Genomic DNA, 19,584 nt, shown 5'->3' with positions numbered 1-19,584 from the left:
AGATATATATCATCTATATACATATGCATACATATATAATGTATGTGTGAATTTTACTCATCCATCAGGAAGAATATTATGTAAATTACAGGGAAATGGATGGACCTTGAAAAGTTACGTGAAGTCAGGCTAAGAGAGACAAAGGGTGCATGTTTTCTAACATAGTGGAAGTCAGATCTAAACTATAAATATATGTAAACATATACATTGTCATGTGCATATATACACAAGCACATTAAAGTATGGTATTTTTAGGGGGATTCCAATAATGTAACTCCTTGGGAACTTGTGTGGGGAGGTCAAGGAAAGGGGTGTGGATGTAGAGAGGAAAGGTGGGTAAATACATTCTTATGTGAAAATGGAACCAGGGACATTCAAGAGACAGGTAGGGTTGGGAGAAATGGGGGAGAATGAAGAACATGATGACATTGATCAAGATGCATTGTACTCATAAACTGACATGTGGAATTAAGCCTCTTTGTACAACTACTTAAGTATGATGATGATGATGTTATAGGATTCCCAAGAAAGAAACAGATGAGCTTGTATTTAATTATCATAAATACTGCTATCTCCAATGTAGAGTACATGGCTACTTATCCCCTAAGGTTTGTGAATGAAGGTGCCTTACAGAGATGATTGCACAGCAATGCCATACAATTTTTCTGATGGAAAAAGCAAAGGTTTTCCTTAGACAGGATCTATGAAAGCAGGGGCTCTGAGCCACAAAAATATGGGGAGCCATTCTGAAACACCTCCCCCCACCTCGTGCTGTTAAATCTCCTCCTACCACACCTGTGCAGATGTGCACAGAGCTACAGATGTGCCACAGCTGGAGCACCCCCCTTCTCATGAGGACCTGCTCAGATTCCTCTCACTCTCCCTCTTCCCACTCCAGTACTATTCATCAGATGTTTAAATAAAAGGCAAAGTGGTTTCTTTAACTTCCTTGAATTCATTGAACAAAATTTTATTGTTTTTCTTAGATGAGCATGGTTCTGTAATCAACTAACCTTCGGGGTATTTTCCGTTGTTCTTCATTTTCTAGGTGATATATTAAATATATCCAACTTTGACTTGGAGCCTGACCAATGATTATAATCCTCTAAACCATACTCTGTAAGAAGAAACCATTTTCAACTCGATTTTCTTGCTGATTCTAACTTTTGAACTCACTATCCACTGCATTTGAACAAACTGAAACCCTTTGGCTTCCATGCTGTGCTTGGGACTAGGAGGATTCCTTGTAAGATACAGCAGAGAGGGTCTTCAGACGACATTCCAACTTCAAGGTATGAAGGAAGTAAGAAATCTTGTAGCTTAATTTTTACCTAAATGAATGCTGAGCCTTTTCTTTTTAACAAAATGCTTTATTCCTATTTTTAAATGAGATGCATTGTTAGGGATTTGCATGAACAGGCACTTATATTTGGTGCTTAAACTCTGCTGAGTGACACTGAAATAAAGCGCTTTACACAAGTAGTATAAGGCATGGGTATGGCTAAAGAGAAATCCTATTGGTTTTCTGCACAGTGAGCGGCCAGGCATGGTCAGTAGTCATCATAGTTGACGCTGGCCCCGTGCCTGAAGCTGTGGGGACTCTGGGGGCCGATGGCAGCATCTTCATCATAATGACGTTGGTAGTAATCGCCATAGTAGTCATGTCCATTCCGATCTCTATTTAGCCAATAGGTGATGTCATCTTCAAATTTCTATAGGAAAAAAGAAAGATTGAGGATGTACTTACAGCTCTCCTCCATCGTGGTTTTGCTTTGAAGATAAATAACTATTAGATCTACAGTTCTGGAATTGAACTCAGTGCCTGAGCACTGTCCCTTAGCTTTTTAGCTCAAGGCTAGCATGCTTTACCACTTGAGTCACAGCTTCATTTTCAGGTATTTTTTGCTGGTTAATTGGTGATGAGTCTCATGGACTTTCCTTCGTGGGCTAGCTTCAAACAAAGATCCTCAGATTGCAGCCTCCTAAGTAGTTAGTTAATATTATTTAAGATTACAGGCACAGGCTACTGGAACCTAGCTTAGAAGATGACTTTTTAAAGTTAAAACAATGTTGGCTTGTTTTTTTTTTTCCAATCAAGATTGATTTCCAACTGGTAGGTACAGCTGAGCATTCCTGCCCTTCACACCTACTTCAGTAGTTTCTAGAGCTTGCTAATGGATGTGTGCTGAATTTTAGTCCTGTGCTTACTTCAGCTGCTGCTAAAAATACCAAGATTTCTAGGTGGTCTGATTTCCTGCTTTACCCATTAATAGCAGTTACACAAAGCCCTTCTTATCTTTAATCACCTTTTGTTGCTAGATATTATATTATATTAGCTATTCTCCACATTAAACTCTTCATGCCCATTTCTGATGGCTACCAAAGAAATACAAATTACTGAAGAATGCATACATATGCATACAAAATATACATATATGTATGTATATGAGTGCATTTTAATTAACTTATTGTCAGTGCAGGGGCTTGAACTCAGGACCTCCAGCTCTTACTTTATTTGCTTGCTCATAGCTGGCACTCTATCACTTGAGCCACACCTCCAATCCAGCATTTTGCTGGTCATTGGAGACAGGAGTCTCACAGACTTTTCTTTCCTGCTGGCTTCAAACCATGATCCTCTAAGTCTCAGCCTCCCGAGTTGCTTAGAATTATAAGTATGAGCCACAGAATTCAGTCTATCTTATTGAACATTTCAAATATAAGATTATAACCTAAGGATTCTACAAGTGGCAATGTTTTCATGTAGGACTTAGGGGATCATGCAACTTAAAAATGCTTATGAATTCTTACATGTGGATCTACCTCCACAGTAACTCTGGACAAAATATCAACTTCAGTAAGAGACAAATGTCACAGAGATGCAAATTATAGTATATGCCCTTTGGACTGCTTAAATAATGAATAACTTCATTCCTATAAGTACTTAGCATCACACACATGGCACAAGGTTTGGCTGTAAATGCTTACCTATTTGCACAGCAAAAGGGAACTTACATTTACTGCCCAAAAAGCCATTTAGAGAGTAACCAATGGGCAGGAATCCATGACACAACCACATGATTTTTTTATTCAGCCATTAAAAATGAGATATCTAGGCTGAGAACCAGTGGCTCATACTTGTAATCCTAATTACTCAGAAAGAGAAGACCAGAGCTCGCTGTTTGAGGCCAGCCAACACAAAAAGTGCACAAAACCCCATCTCAATAGAAAACAATTGAGCGTGGTAGCTTTCAACTGTCATCCTAGTGAAATCAAGGTAAGAGAATCAAGATCTAGTCTGACCTGTTCTTTAAACAAAAGTATATCTCAAAAATAAACAGAATAAAAAGTTCAAAGTTACCTAGCAAGCATAAAGGCCTGAATTCAAGCGCCCACGCGCACATACACACACACACACACACACACACAAGAAATATCTAAAGCTTTCTTCTTTATACCCATTGATTGCAGTACTTTGGTTACACCTTCTATACACAGCAGGTACCCATTTCAGCTGCCTGGTTGCCATCTGTGACAAACCCATCTGTCCTGGGAGTGGGGTGCAGGCTTCATGGTTTCCGGTCAATTACTCCTCAGCCAGACTCAGTCTAGGCCTTCAGCCCGGCCCCCACTGAGCTGTTCTTGCACCCTAGGTGGAGTCTGCAATTATAAACCTTCTTTTGTTTTAATTTTCTGGGTTTGTCTACTCAAGTTACTTAGGTGCATGAGCTGTACCATCTTTCTCAAGTGTACCGACAAAGTTTCTCCTAATAGCTGCAAAAACTCCTCTATTTAATAGTCACTTTTGATTTTTTGTACATTTTTTAATTGTAAAAATACTGTACAGAGGGGTTACAGTCACATGAGCAAGGTAATGAGTACATTTTCTGTGGAGCATTGTTGCCTCCACCTTTGTTTTTCCCCTTCCATCCCTTCCCTCCCACTTCCACAACTACCCTCCCCTCCCAAGTTGTAAAGTTTGTTTTCAACATGGTGTCTTGTACATAACAATGGGTCAACCTGTATCCCTATTTAAGCATGTTGTTTTTTCCCTTCCCCTCCCTGAATTAAAGAAGTGTATATAACTTTTGATTTTTATACAACTGTATGATTTTTCATACTCATACTGATGTTTTGGACATGTTTTGATATTTTTTTTAAAAAACGTGGCTGTTTTGGGGGACACTGTGAGTAATCTTTTCATTTGTTTTGTTTGGTGCTAATCCTGGGGCATGAATTCACCTGGGCACTGTTCCTGATTTTATTTTATTCAAGACAAATGCTACCATTTAAGTCACAGCTCCACTTCCCGCTTTATTTACCTATTTTGGTGGTTGATTAGAGATCATGGACTTTGCTTCCCAGGCTGGCTTTGAACTGCAATCTTGAGATCTCAGCCTTCAGAATAGCTACAGGTATAAACCACCAACCAGCTCCCCGCACTGTAATTTTAAGGCTGCTAAAATAGGGTATGTCTAGCAAATCGATCGTCAAGGTATCAGAGACCCAGGCTTTTGGCTCTTGCCTTTGCTGGACTTGGACTCCCCAATCTCCTAGTGAGAAATTGTATCTCTTGCCCATTCACTGTTGGTTCAAGTAATCTAATGTCTGGATAGCACATGGCACATAGTAGGGCTCAGACATTTGTAATGAACAGCTCTATGCTTTGGATATGCTTTCAGTATGCTGGCCAGGGCACATCTCATGGAAGTTTGGTCCCCAGAAGGCAGTACTGAGGTGGCAGAGCCTTTAAGAGCTGCAAGGGAACTAGGTCATGAGGCTTTATCCTTCCAAGAGATTATTGCTTGCTTCTCATTCCTTGGAATGGGTTGCTATAAAGCAAGCTCAGGCTTGCGTCCTGCCTCACTGTGTGACCTCTTCTGCACACACTCCTGCTACGGTGAGGTCATGCACTATGAAGCCCTCATCAGAGCTAAGCATGTCCCTGGACTTTCTAGAACTTCAAGTTCAAATAAGCCTCATTTCTTTATAATGTACCTCATGCTGGGTATTTTGATACAGCATCAGGTAACAGACAAAAACAAAACAAGAAGCTGAGTTTTTCCATGTTCTGTTTCCCAACCAAGGCCTCCATTTCCCCAACCTGCCCTGCAAGGTGTCAGCCTCCAGCAGGAAAGCACACCCACCGCTTCGTCGAAGCCCATGTAGAGGAACTGCTGGTACCACTGCTGTACCTCCGGCCGAGTTCGGTCCCACAGCTGCCGCTTGGCACGCTTCAGGCTTCCCAGGAACTCTTTGGCTTTGTTCTCATCCATGGCCACATTTGTCTTAGCCAGAGCAGGTGCTGAAATGGTCAGTTCCCCACCCCAAAGTACAAAGAGTGATTTCTTTTCCCAAAAAAAGAGAGTAGTCTTTCCAGTATTAGAGTTTCTGTGTTTGAGCTACTTCTGTTTTCCTGAACCGACACGGGATGAGCGTGTGCATGGTGTGATAATTCAGCACATGTGTAATGCACAATGATCACATCACACTAGCACTTCACCTCCTTAACCATTGGTCACTTCTTACTGTTGGGAAGATCTGACCTCTTTTCATCTTGTTCTCTATCACATGTCACCTTAGTGTGTAGTAGAACAAGACCCTTTACTCCTCCTATGTCCTGTATTTTGGCACCTGTTATTCAACCTTTTTGTATCACCCAGTCTCAGGGCTTGAATTCAGAGCTTTATGCTCTCTTGGTTTGCCCAAGCTCATAGCTAATGCTCTACCACTTGAATCAGGCATCTAGTCTGGCTTTTTGCTGGTTTATTAGAAATAGAACTTCACAGACCTTTCCACCTGGGCTGGCTTCAAACCACGATCTTCTGAACCTTAGCTTCCTGATCAACTAGGACTGCAGGTGTGAGTCAACTTCATTCTTACATGCATATGGTAAGAGTCAATAGTTTCCCTGTTCTTTATGAGTAAGCTTTCCTATTTGTATACAGCCATGTAAAGAGGCAAGCACTAACAGTCAACTTCTATTTCTTAGGGTAGCAATGAAATTCAGCTCATCCCCTGCAAAACATGCCCACAGCCCAGACCTCAACTACTGCTAGTGGCTTACCCTTTAGTGTCTGCACTCTGGAAACAGAACCAGTGTCTAGTGTTGTATACATCATACCATGTATATTGTATTGTAGTCACAAACAGAAGCGGGTTGGACTTAGGAAACAAGGAAGAATAAAGAAACGGAAATGATGAGCCAGGAGCAAGCAGGGATAGAACCATCGGGTTCGGACATTAAGTTGCTGGAGCACACAGCACCCCCTTAAGACTGCTCTGGGCCTTACCATCTGATTGTGGCCAGTTTGGCAGATTGAAGAGTACTGACTCTTGTTTTAGTAATATTTTCTCTGACATCTTCCCTTCCCATTCTCATCTGCAGTTTGTGCTCAGAGATGCAGCTGTGCCTTTGGACTGGCCCCTACAGTCTAGTTTGTATCCTCTCTCTGCCCTCATCTAGAAAACAGTACTGACAGTCTTTGCTGGGGTTCTATCACAAGGAATTCACAGGACAATGAACTAAAGTTTGCTATGTCTGTTAATTACATGAATAGAATTATCAGAAGGGATCGTTGTGTGCTAGAACTCAGAGCCTCCTGCCCTCACTTGGATTTTTTGTTCCAGGCTCACACTGTAAAACTTGAGCCACTCCTTTATTTCTGGCTTTTTGTTGATTAATTGGAGATAAAAGTCTCTTAGGAATTTGTCTGCCCAGGTTGGCTTTGAACTGAGATCCTCAGATCTTTGTTTCCTGAGTAGATAGGCTTATAGGCATGAGTAATGCATGCCTGGCAAAAAGGGATTTAAAAAAAACCTTCAAAGCTTGTTGTCCTGTTCTGTATAGAGTAGGTGCTCAGTATTCATTTCTTGGTGTAAAGGGGGAAAAGGCTGAGGGCAAGCATGCACACCAGGAGTCATAATTATGATAGGTGGGGCCTGTGAGAGCAACACTCACTCCTGCACATTCCCAAAGGCTGCTTTTGAGCATGAGCAACACAGACAGGGAATAGAGCCTCATAGGTAAGCCACAAAGGATGTTGGGAAATTTCCTGTGGCCAAGAGAGATCATCTGTACTCCAAGCACCTGTGTGCATGTGGATGGGGTGTTCTTAAAGATCATCAGGTAAGTATGAGAATACATTATCAAGGGCCCCACTTTAGGAGTTTTCCCATAAGTGAAGAGGGAGGAAAATAAGGTATTAAATGGCCAGATTAGAAATGTGCCACACATTGTTATTTCTGAAATACTTAGTCTTACTGAGTTAGATTCAGAGGAGGAGAATGATGTTCATGAGACCACACAATAGACCCACTTGACCTAACTGGTGTCAACTGTCCCATATTTTGTGATGCCCAAAATGTTCTATTTCCATGACATCCTGATGCTGTCTATCACATAGATCTTAGGAGCATTTTTCCACAAGTTACAAACATAAGGTTTTCTTGTGTAGATAACATTCTCCAATTGCTAACTGGATGTGAAAGTACTATATAATGTTTATCCATGTATTCCCCACCAAGTAAGGTTTCATGTGCTCTGACTGTGTGCCCTAAGTCCAGTCATGATCTCAGACGTTCTTCAGAGATCTCCATCATCAACAGGTCTTAGGGAAACAACCTCCAAACATTGACCACAATAATACTAACCTAATAAAAATACCACCCCACATACCACAGAGGAAGTCCCTCAGACCTGAAAATCTTCTAAGGGAGATTTTTGATTCTCCAAACACAAAGCACATTGTATATTCCAAAGCATTTTCCCACTGAAAAGACTGCATCCTTGCCCATAACAAGGCACACTTACCTTCTCGTTTCTGAAGCATCTGCTTGAGTTTATTCCCACTTATGCCACCTAAAAGAATGAAAATAGAAATCAGTTTCAGAGTTTCCCTGTAGCCTATCATGTATCAAATGCAAAAATCAGAATTGGAGATAAGGACCTCGGGTCCCTGTCTTGGTTGAGCAACTCAGCAAGATTACAAGATTTAATGTTTCTTGCATACTTCTTCAGAAAAAGCAATCCAGAGAGTTTGTGGCTAATATTGATGACAGTAACTCGGGATGACCAAAGGGATTGCCACTTCAACTACTTCCTAGAAAAGGTGACATTATCTTTTAACTCTGATCTCTTAGGGCCTGCCATCGGTCACATGTACCACACATGTACTGAAAATGCCTGCTTCAAGATGGAAGGAATCCAATTGTGTCTCCCAATCCCTATCCACCCAGGACCTCCAAATGCAAACTTACTTGGAAATAGAGTCTTTGCAAGTGTAATTTGTTAAAGAACTCAAGATGTGGGTATCCTGGATATAGAGTAAGCTCCAAATCCGGTGACTGGTGTCCTTGTAAAGAGAGGAGAAGATATAGACCGGGCAGCCCTGACATACAGAGCCTGGCAGAAAGGGGATTTAGGCCACCACAATTTTTGGAACATACCTGTTAGCTTGTTCTATATAATCTCTTGATTATAGCATCCCATAATCAAGTATTATTAGGACTACTTGTTATAATGGATTTTTTTTAAGTTTCTAATCATTCTGGCCATTTTAATAGAAAATAATATTTCCAGCCTGAAAGAACATGAGCTGGTATGAAGGCCTTACAGAAAACCTCTGTCCTTAGGATCCAAGGACCTGGGGAACTTTTTTGCCCTTAGCATCCCAAGTAGGGAACAGAATATCTACAGGGCCAGGAACTGGAGTCTGGGCTGCTCAGGATGCAAAAATGCATGGAGGTAGGGGTGCCTGCCTTCTGGGCAGGCTCTTCACCTCTTGTTCTATGGACAAGTTCCAGAGGACTGAAAAAGGGTTAGAATCATGTTTGAGTCTGCAAAGGTACAATTTTTAGAGAAAACAGGAATTTTGCCAGAACTCTGAAGTGTCTGGATCCCAAAGATGAGTAAGAATCAATCCTTGCTTCGAGCTGGGTGAGTTGCTCAGTTTCATTTAGCAACACACAAACACACACACACACACACACATACACACACACCTGATTGTTTTATTTGTCAATTATACATCAGTAAAGTTGGAATAATTATCTTATCTACATTTTTTTTTGTGCTGGTACTAGGGCCTTATATTCTGGCTTAGCCTTTTCACTAAAGGCTGGTGCTCTATCACTTGAGCCCCAGCTCTACTTCCAGCATTTTTTGGTCCATCATGGGGTTTGAACTCTGGGCCTGCGTGCTGTCCCTCAGCTCTTTCAGCTCAAGGCTAGCACTCTACCACTTGAGCCACAGCACCACTTCTGTTTTTCTGGTGGGTTATTGGAGATAAGTCTCACAGAGTTTCCTGCCAGGGCTGGCTTTGAACTGCGATCCTCAGATCTCAGCCTCCTGAGTAGTTAGGATTACAGGCATGAGCCACCGACTCCTGGCTCTACTTCTAACTTTTTGCTGGTTAATTGGAGATAAGAGTTTCTGGGATTTTCATGCACACGCTGGCTTCAAATCTTTTTTTTTTTTTTGTCGTCGGCCATAGGGCTTGAACTCTGGGCCTGGGTGCTGTCCCTCAGCTCTTCAGCCACAGCACCACCTCCAGTTTTTTGGTGGTTTGTTGGAGATAAGAGTCTCAGGGACTTTCCTGCCTGGGCTGGCTTTGAACCTCAACTCTTAGATCTCAGCCTCCTGAGTAGCTAGGACTACAGGCCTGAGCCACCAGCACAGAGCTGGACTCAAATCTTGATTCTCAGATCTCAGTCTCTAGAGTAGCTAAGATTATAGGTGTGAGCAACTGGTGCCCAGCTTAGTAAAGTAACTTTAAAGAATTAGCTAGGTGCTGGTATTTCATGCCTATAATCCCAGCTCTCAGGAGGCTGAGATCTGAGAGTCATGGTTCAAAGCTTTCCTGGGAAGAAAAGTCTGTGGGACCCTTATTTCCAGTTAACCACCATAAAAACAAAAGTGGCACTATGGCTGAAAGTGGTAGAGCACTAGCCTAGAGCAAAAAGAGCTCAGGGACAGCACCCAGGCCCTGAGTTCAAGCCACACAACTGACCAAAAAACAAAAAAATCTGTTAAACAATTACCTATACTATTTTGGAGAAAAACTGCATTCTTTGCTAAGAATCAACAACTGGCTCTTGAAGACTCTATCTGCACAGGTAGTTTGTTAGTGTGTCTGGTGTTTACAAAACTTGAAATTACACATCTGTATCACTCACACAGCCCATGATGCATACACAGAAACCACCTGACCTATTAGCCCTTGCTGGAGACTGGCACTGGGAGCTCTACCTTCTGACCCCTATTCAATTGGTAGTAGCTCCTAGCTACTCAGGAGGCTGAGATCTGAGGATCATGGTTTGAAGCCAGCCTGGTCAGGAAAGTCTATGATACTTTATTTCCAATTAACCATCAAAAACTTGGAAGTGGAGCTGTGGGTCCAGTGGTTGAGTGCTAGGCCAGCGCGCGCGCGCGCACACACACACACACACACACACACACACACACACACACACACACACACACACACACACACAGAATAGTGGTAGCAACCAGTGAACTGACTGGCCTTGCCTTTGTGATGGGACAGGGAGACTAGAACTAGAACTTACTGCTTCCTGTTTCTCACCCATATGGCTTCCTAGTGATGTGTGGTACAGTGGCTACACCTGCTGGCTATTCCAGCACAGCTCTGGTTTTATTTATTGTCTTGATAAATTAATGACAGTGCTTCTGTTCTACCTCAGACATGTTCTAGCTTGAACAACAGCTTTTGTGGTTACCTGATTTCAGAGGACAAATGGCATGGAAATGGCTTGGGAAGAATCTCTGAGGTCCATGCTGAAGGGTCAGGGACAGAGTTGGTTTTTGTTCCTCACATCTTGCACAGTAGGGCTGAGGGCTCCTGGGTAGGGAGCTGAGGTGTTAAGTGTGGTGTGAAGCAGCCTATGGGGGAGACATGGTGACTTCTACTGTCTGTGGCCAGGTTGAGCTACAGCCATGCAGCTATTTAAGAAGCAAGGACATAAGGCTGCATCGATGACGGATAGCACCTGACACAGGTAGCCGTCCCTCTCTGCTCTGATTGACAGTTCAGGCCACTTCTCTACTTTTCATATCATCTCACTTGGAGAAGGTCATGGAAAATCCAGAGCTGAGTTGAAGGAGAACATCTAGAGCAGATAGTTGAGGGCCTAAGCCCTCAAAAACAAAGGCATTTGAGATTTCATCAAGAGAAATAAAACTTCTAGGAGGAAAGCTGTGATTCTGGGGGGCCACAGGGCCATAGAGTTGAGGGGCTGATGTAGTGTTTTCAGTGGCCATGCTAGTACCCAGAGAGGAAACAGGTCCCAAGTGTCTCATTAAGAGTCTCTCGACGTGGATCAAGATGCATTGTAGTCATAATCTGCTTTGGTAAATGGTAACTCTTTTGTACAACTACTTAAAAATAATTTTTAAAAATTTAACAGTATTTCTTGAAAGCCAGGTGTGGTAATCCCAGAACTCAAGGAGCTGAGACAGAAGAATCTTAAGTTCCAGGAAAGTCTGGGGTACATAGTAAAGCCTTGTCTCTAAATAAATAAATAGTGCTGAGCACTGGTAGCTCATGACTGTAATCCTAGCTATGCAGGACACTGGGAACTGAGTTCTGCAGTTCTAAACTGCCTTGAGGAGAAAAGTCCATATAACTATTCTCAATTAGTCACCAAAAGCCAGAAATAGAGCTGTGGCTAAGTAGTAGAGTGTCAGTCTTGAGCAAAAGAAAAGCTAAGAGACAGCACCTAGGCCCTGAGTTCAAACCCCAGTACCAGAGCACACACACCTGCACATGCAGGCACATACAAACACACACAAAACACCAAAAAAGAGAGAGAAAGGAATAATACAAAATATCTCTGCATAAATCAACAGCATCGAACACCTCACTAGTCAAATGCAGAGAGAACCATCTCCAAAAAAGAGAGAGAAAGGAATAATACAAAATATCTCTGCATAAATCAACAGCATCGAACACCTCACTAGTCAAATGCAGAGAGAACCATCTCCTAAGATGGGTGGGAGGGCTCGGAAATGCTATTTCCCTTCTAAACTTCAGAGTCATTGAAGGGATCTAAGAACATATTTGTGAAGGTAGACAGATACATTTCTTGACACTAATATTAGCATTCATAAATAGCTTCATATTTGTTGATCTCTAACAAACCACAGAGCAGTGCACACAGAATTAAATAGCACCTCTCCATCTGTTTGCCTTCTTAAGCAAAAGTGTTTAAGAGTTAAGGAATGAAATGTGTTCTGATGTGGAAACAGATCTTGGGTTTGAGCATTTCCCTTAAGAATGCAATGTCTGCAGCAAGTGCATGTTACTATTGCTCCAGAGATGAGAGTTCATCTCAGCTCTGCAACTCAAAGGCATGATGAGACCTTTCTGGTGCTCTACCACTTGGACTCTGCCTCCAGTCCAGATTTTTGGTAGTTAATTGGAGATAGACTTTTCTGCCTGGTCAGGCTTCTAACCTCAGTCCTCTGGATCTCAGCTTCCTAAATAGCTAGGATTACTGGCATGATCTACAAGCCCCTGGCTTCATCAAAATTAGTGTGTGTGTGTGTGTGTGTGTGTGTGTGTGTGTGTGTGTGTGTGTGTGTGATGTGTGCGCACGCACACGCACATGCACAAATGTGCTCGTGTGCACACACATGAGCCAGTGCTGGGGTTTGAACTCAAAGCCTGGACACTGCCCCAAGGCTAGTGCTCAAGGCTAGTGCTCTACCACTTGAGCACAGCTCCACTTCTGGCTTTTTTGGTGTTTAATTGGAGATGAGAATCTCACAAGCTTTCTTGCCCAAGCTGGTTTCCAACCATGACTCTTGGAACTCTGGGTAGTTAGATTTACAGTCATGTGCCACCAACACCCAGTGACAATAATATTTTAATGGGCTTTTATTGTTAACTTTTTGGCATATACAAAATAAAAGATGAGTACTAACCATAAATGGCTTATACCCAGAGCCCACAAAACCTTATTTATATGTGTTTTTATTTTTTTTAAGTAAGCAAAAAAGGGGGGAGGTCTTCAAATCACCCAGTAGGAGATTACTGATTAGCCTTGCTAGTGGTTGTCCCTTAGAACACTAATCCTGACAATGGGACCAGGATCCTGGTGATGTGGGTGACCTGGTGGCTCCCATCCTAGAACTCCTACCATTTTCCCCTCCTCTGGACTCAACTTCGCATAAGCAAAATGCAGATTCAGAGAGATCCCCTGGGAGTCCATCTACATTGGGCAGTGCCCAGCTACTTCACATAGTGGGACCAGCGCCAGTCTCTGGAGCTTGGCTGGGTCACTTAGCTCCTGCCAAGCCCAGAACCCTTCACCAGTGCACCTGGGGATCACAGTGCCTGCATGTTAGAGGTGTAAGTGCTCCTGAGCATCTGAGATCACTTGTGACAACGATCTCAGAACCAGAGTGTGGTATCCGCCGACAAGATGTCCTTTCTGATTGTAGTGTAGAAGGTGCAGTCAGCCAGTCTCCAGGATTCTGCTGGTTGCATCCCCACCCACTTAGGGATGGGTGTGCAATGTGAATGCACTTCTAATGGCAGACACAGAATTCTCAGACTTGCCAGCCAATTCACCAAGAGCTCTGCCAAGCAGAAGTTAAGCACTAACCCTTTAAGAGGGTTCACCTATCTGGGGCGTGAGGCCTGCGCTCAACTTTGCAGATTGGAACAAGGTGGGCTCTGTTCCCCGGAGATGCCTGAAGGCAATCTCTCCACAGCAGGGACGTTGCCACTTGGAGCCGACATTACCCCTCCGTCCCTTACATGTTAATCATGGAAGCTTCTGTGGGCACACTTCAGATCCCTGTTCCTCTTTCCCCCCGAGTCTGAGACCCTCACCTGGACCTTGGTACCCTCAATGTCTGCCCCCAGTGCACACCAGTTTGTGCTCATCCCAATGCAAAATCCTAGACTTGCTTCCTCTATGGCCTTGGCCCAGCAGGAGCTCAAGGTGTGTCCCTACACCCGCACTCCATCTCCAATCTCCTTTCCAGGGCACCCAGGCAATACCACCCATAGCCAACTCCACCATTGTCAGCCTGGCATGGACCACTCACCTGGACCCAGGCACAGCAGCAGCAGCAAGGCCAGCCCGGTCAGGGCCAGGATGGCGGGCCGCGCGGAGGAGGCCGTCATGGCAGCAGTGTGTCAAAAGAGAGAGGGGCGCACAGGGAGCAGCTGCTGGAAAGCTGGGTGCCTGAGACCTCAGCGCAGGCGGGCAGGAGCAGCTGCAGGAGCTTTCTGTGTCCTTGCTGGGGGCGGGGCTCGTTAGGTGGGCCACAGGCCAACAGGCCCCTGGCCAACTTCAGCTCCAAGCAACCAGACCAGCACCGCTGGAGCTGCGCTTGCGCTGATCCTGCGTTGAAGCTTAGGGAGCAGGGGGCCTGTGCCCTGCATTGCCAGCAGCCAGAGTGGCAAAGATGAGGTAGGATCCTGTGGGGTCTCACAGGACTGCAGGCATGTAGGAGCTCCCTGTGCTCAGATCTCCTCCTGCTCCCCTTGTGTCCCCACCCCCATCTCCAGCAGTCAGGCGCTGCTGACGGCTCTCTGGTCCTCAGTTCCAGGGCCAGTCCGCCTTTGGCGTCCCCATCCTGGCTCCTTGCTCCTGCCTTGGCTTATGAAGCAGCCTATGGAATTTCCTTCATTCCTGAGCTGTATTAAAGCTGGCTTTGGCAGGACTGTGTTTTGGGGGCTACTTTGAAAGATTTCACAGTCCAGATTCATAGCTGCAGTCCAGGAAAACATCTCACCTCAATCCACTGTGGTCTAAAAGCCTTTGAGAAACCAGAAACCTGCTGCCTGCAGCTGTGAGCAAAGCCACTGCTGTCCTTCTCCAGTGTGGTCTGTCATTCCCATCCTCCCCTTACTCCCCTCCTCCCCCAACACACACACCTAAGGGACTTGAAGGGGAGGCAGATAAGGACACAGACTACAACTTAGAACTAGGCCTGATCGCAAAGAGAGAACTTAGAAAAAGTAGTAGGTAAGAACAAAAGCCAGGTCAGGAGCTCCACTGACTCAAATCTGTAATTCTACCTACTTAGAAGGCTGAGATCTGAGGATTGGTTCCATACCAGCTCAGGTAGACAAAATTATGTCACTCTTATTTCTAGTTAACTGGCAAAAAAAGCTAGATGTGGAGGTGTGGCTCCAGAGTGACAGCCTCAATCAAAATAACCAAGGAAGACCACAAGGCCCTGAGTTCAAGCCCCAGCATAGGCACCAAAAAAAAAAAAATTGTCTAAGACAGGATGGGAGTATAGCTCAGTGGTTACAGCCTTGCCTAGTGTGCCTAAGGCCTAGGTTTCATCCTAGCAACACACAGACACACAGACACAGACACAGACACACACACACACACACACACACACACACGGATCCCATCAGCCTTGAGTGGCTCACCTACCTTCTTTCCAGCAAGGCTTCCTTTACCAGATCTTTACCTGATGGAAAATGACATTGTAAGACCTTCCCATGTAAGATCTTCCCTGAACTCCACAGCAGCCTCTCTTTTCCACCTGGTTTCTTGGGCTCAGTGCTTACTGCTTCACCCAAGGATGCACTTGGGCTCCTCCAGCAAGTCTTTCACCTTTGAGAAAGCACAGGTAGATGGTGGCAAGGGAAGAAGGTAAGATGAGAGCGAAATGTAAAACAACAATTTGGAGGCAAAGGCTCGGAAGGGTGCCAAGAGGATGGGGAAGATAATGTCGCATGTCAGGTTATCATAGGAAGTGCCAGTAATCTCCTGAGGAGATTGGATCTCGAAAGTAAGTGGACACATATTTACTTTTGCCTGAGAACAGAGCTCTCTTTCTGGAAGGATGACAATCTACTTCTGGCGTTATTATCCCACGTTGTCAGATTGAGCTTCCCAAATAACATCTTGACATAGTGTCACTACCTCAGAATGCCATAGTGATATCCAAGCCTTTCCCTTAACTTGTAGTAGATAAAAGATAACAGAAAAGCAGTGCTATTGTCCCTTAAGGGACAGCAGATGAACACGACCCTGGCAAATTCTGCATAACTAACCTCACAGGACAGAAGACAGGACCTGCCACTGGTCACAAGAGGCCTCAGAGACAGCACTGGGTCCATACAGTGAAACATCCTGGCTTTACTGACCTGTAAGCCAACAGCAAGACAGATGTAACCATAAAATGGTTCCATTCCAACACTGTTAATTCTTTGTGTGTGGGGGGAGGGGGAAGACAGTACCTAGGCTTGAACCCAGGGTCTCACAATTGCTTTGCTTGATTACTTAAGTGGCATTGTACCTCTTAAGCCATGCATCTAGCTTTTTACTAATTACCATAGACTTTTCTGCCTGGGCTGGTCTTGGACCACCAGCTTCCATATATCAACCTCCTTAGTAACATAAGCTATTATGACCTGACTAAATTTGTTATTATTGTTTTTAAATAAAAAACCCTTTTGTTTTCATTTCCTGGAGTTCATTTCAATAAATATTATTTTGTATGATCATACGCACATAGGCATTGTACCTCTGATCCTCTCCTGAGTGCCCTCCTTTGGTCTCATTGTGTGTGAATGCCTATAGTCCTGTATCATTTATTATGTCTTGTTATTTCAGATATAGCTTCCACACTTGAGAGCAAACTTGCACGATTTGTCTCTCTGAGGTTGGCTTGCCTCACTTAACATGATTTGTTTTAGGTCCATCCATTTCCCTGAAAGTGACATAATATTATTCTTTCTAATGGCTGTGTAAAATTTCATTGTGTACAGGTACCACATTTCTTTGGATCCATTCATCTATTGTAGGACATCTGGGCTAACTAAAATTGTTGTTTTTTTTGTATGTATGAAAATGGTATTCTGGTTACTTTTTAAAGTTCCTGTTAGAACTATATAGTAGAGTATATATAAGTAAGTGGTATAGTGTATGGGATTTGGTGAAAGTACTTATGAAAAATCTGGGCACTGATAGCTCATACCTGTAATCCTAGCTACTCAGGAGACTGAGATCTGAAGATTTCACTTTAAAGCCAGCCAAGGCAGAAAAGTTTATGAACTCTTATCTCCCATTAAGCACCAAAAATCCAGAAGTCAAGGTATGGATCAAGTATTAGAGTAACAGCCTTGAGTGAATAAGCCAAGTGATAGTAAGAGCCTCTGAGTCCAAGTCCCACCACACACACACACACACACACACACACACACACACACACACACACAGAGTTAATTGGGAGTAAAATGGCAGTGGTGTGTACAAGGGAGTGTTTCACCAACTGAATGTTTGCTGCTCTAGTCATTTCTAATGTTAGCTCTGGGCCTGGGTGCTGTCCCTCAGCTCTTCAGCTCAAGGCTAGCACTCTACCACTTTAGCCACAGTGCCACTTCCAGCTTTTTCTGCTTATATGGTGCCGGGAATCGAACCTAAGGCCTCATGCAAGCACCCTACCATTGAGCCACCTTCCCAGCCCATCTGGCTTATTTTCAGATGGTTGCTTATTTCAGATTCATCTGTTACCTTCCCCTATCTATCTTGCCTCAGTGCTGTGATGTGAATAAACGTTCAGAAGTTGAATGTTTCACTGTCCCCTGTTGAAATGCTAGCCCCCAAGGAGATGGCATTGGGGATGAGGGTCTTTGGGATGTGATAAGGTCATGAGAAGAGAGCTATTCAACTTTACAACTTTCGTGCAGGGGGGGGGAGGGAGGATTGGGTGGGGGGGGTCGGGGGAGGATGGGAAGGGATGGGAAGGGGAAACAAAGGAGGAGGCTACAATGCTTGATAAGAAATGTACTCATTATCTTGCCCATTCAATTGTAACTCATCTGTACAGTATTTTCACAATTAAAACAAATTTAAAAAAACATAAAAAAAATAGAGAGCTCTTCCAGCATGGGAGGATACAGTGAGAGTCCTCATCAGACACTGACTTTGCTGGACTTCCCCGTATCCAGAGTTGTAGAAAATCAATTTCTGTTGTTTATAAGGAACCCAGTTTATGGCATTTTGTCACAGCAGCCCAGACAAAGCAAACCAAGGGAAATTACTTTATTATCTGCTTATATTAATTTCTATACTAAAAATTAAAATATAGAATCTCATTAACTATAGGATAACTATAGAATGCTCCATTAACTGTAGAATATATAACATACTCATAACCCTCTACCTTTCTCTTTAGCTTCTATCAACATCAGTATTTTTTTCCCTTAAAGTTTGGTAGTTTTCTCAAAACTCCATTCTTTAGTCTATTCCCTGTACCTTCAGAGCTTTGTAACTTTGCCTACAACATCCAATCTGAGATACCGTGGGGCCCTCATTTCTATGAGTCAGAACCTTGCTACTAAAAAAATCAAAAGGTGGCCCCAGACGTTAGTGTTTTAACCTAACCACCATTTCATTATAGTTCATTCTTCCTTCTAGTGGGAAATTTGTGTGGGACTGGTGGTTCTTCTGTTTAGATTGGTGGTGTTTCTGTTCCAGGGAGTGCTTATGGAGCTCTCTGTGAGTACCTGTCTGCCACAGACGCTGAACTGGAAGAGTCCCTGAGAGTTCCACTCACCTGGCTGGTGGTGTGGTGAGGACCCCTGGAATGTTGGACAACATGAAAATACATTGAATGTGGCCTCTATGGCCGGTGACGTAGGCTGATCAGGTATTGCAGAAGACAAGAGTATCTTCTGGAATACCGGGAGTATTTTAGATGTTGACCTGAAAACTAGCCCAAGTCAGTGCCCTTGGATTTTGTTAGTTAAAGCAGCATTCAGTGGAGAAAGAGAAACCTAGTTTCTCAATGTGATGACAGAGTAGAGAAGTTGTAGCCTTCTTTATGCCTACTTTTCTCTCAGGGCCAAGTTCAGATGTTGCCTCCTGGGTTTTCCTTGCTTTCCCTTCTGGGCTGGGACCATTTTTTTCCCCTTCTGGTTCTGGGGATTGAGCTCAGAGCCTGGGCACTATTTCTTTGTCTCAAGGCTAATGCTCTCTACCACTTGAGCCACAGTGCCACTTCCAGCTTTTTTGAGTAGTTTATTGGAGATAAGAGTCTCATGGGGACTTTTCTGCCCAGGCTGGCTTCGAACCACGATTCAGTCTTGCATAGCTAGAATTATAGGCATAAGCTACTGACGCCCAGCTGTCTTCCTTTCTTTTTTAATTCCTGCAACCTATCTTCTTCCACTGAGCCTTTCCCCTCTCTACTTTTGATTTGTGTGCTTTATTTACTTTTCACTCCTAAATTTGAAGGAGCTCTTCCATTTGTTCCTCTTTTTTAGTTACTTTGAAGAACCAAAATTATAAATAATTGGTGAGTGAATACATTTTAACACCTAAAAGTGAATCAATCCATAATCACATAGATCTTACATAAATAAGAACATTTTATATATTGGCATTTTTTTTTTCAAATTTTGACATGATGAGTCAGGTACCGGTGGCTCACTCCTGTAATCCTAGCTGCTCAAGAGACTGGGATCTGAGGATGGCGGTTCAAAGCCAGCCCAGACAGGAAAGTCTGTGAAACTCTTATCTCCAATAAACCACCAGAAAACCGGAAGTGGCGCTGTAGCTCAAGTTGGTAGAGTGCTAGCCTTG

The 19,584-nt window shown here is 43.6% G+C and overlaps 1 protein-coding gene across 1 annotated transcript; it reads right to left on the bottom strand.

Annotated features, from left to right (window-relative positions):
- Positions 1 to 1,240: 1,240 nt before the first annotated feature.
- On the bottom strand, positions 1,241 to 14,241 carry Ecrg4 (ECRG4 augurin precursor). Its single transcript, XM_069988436.1, has 4 exons — positions 14,075 to 14,241; positions 7,811 to 7,858; positions 5,145 to 5,302; positions 1,241 to 1,712 (listed from the first exon to the last, which is right to left on the bottom strand). Exons 1-4 carry the CDS (start codon positions 14,151 to 14,153, stop codon positions 1,551 to 1,553), a joined length of 447 nt encoding a protein of 148 aa, XP_069844537.1. The 5' UTR covers positions 14,154 to 14,241; the 3' UTR covers positions 1,241 to 1,550.
- Between the last annotated feature and the right edge of the window lie 5,343 nt (positions 14,242 to 19,584).

The sequence above is a fragment of the Dipodomys merriami genome, unplaced genomic scaffold (assembly GCF_024711535.1).
Source record: "Dipodomys merriami isolate MVZ:Mamm:240054 unplaced genomic scaffold, mDipMer1.0.p SCAF_36, whole genome shotgun sequence".
NCBI classification, from domain to species: Eukaryota; Metazoa; Chordata; class Mammalia; order Rodentia; family Heteromyidae; genus Dipodomys; species Dipodomys merriami.
The sequence above is the reverse complement of the archived record's forward strand: the minus strand, read 5'-3'. Positions and strand labels throughout refer to the sequence as shown.

What these genes read in the sequence shown, in the direction of transcription:
- Ecrg4 (XM_069988436.1), bottom strand. Translation starts at nt 14,153, where the DNA reads ATGACGGCCTCCTCCGCGCGGCCCGCCATCCTGGCCCTGACCGGGCTG. An exon ending in GCTGCTGTGCCTGGGTCCAG is followed by an intron (nt 7,859 to 14,074) that starts GTGAGTGGTCCA and finishes TCATTCTTTTAG; the next exon opens with GTGGCATAAGTGGGAATAAA. An exon ending in ACATGGGCTTCGACGAAGCG is followed by an intron (nt 1,713 to 5,144) that starts GTGGGTGTGCTT and finishes TTTTTCCTATAG; the next exon opens with AAATTTGAAGATGACATCAC.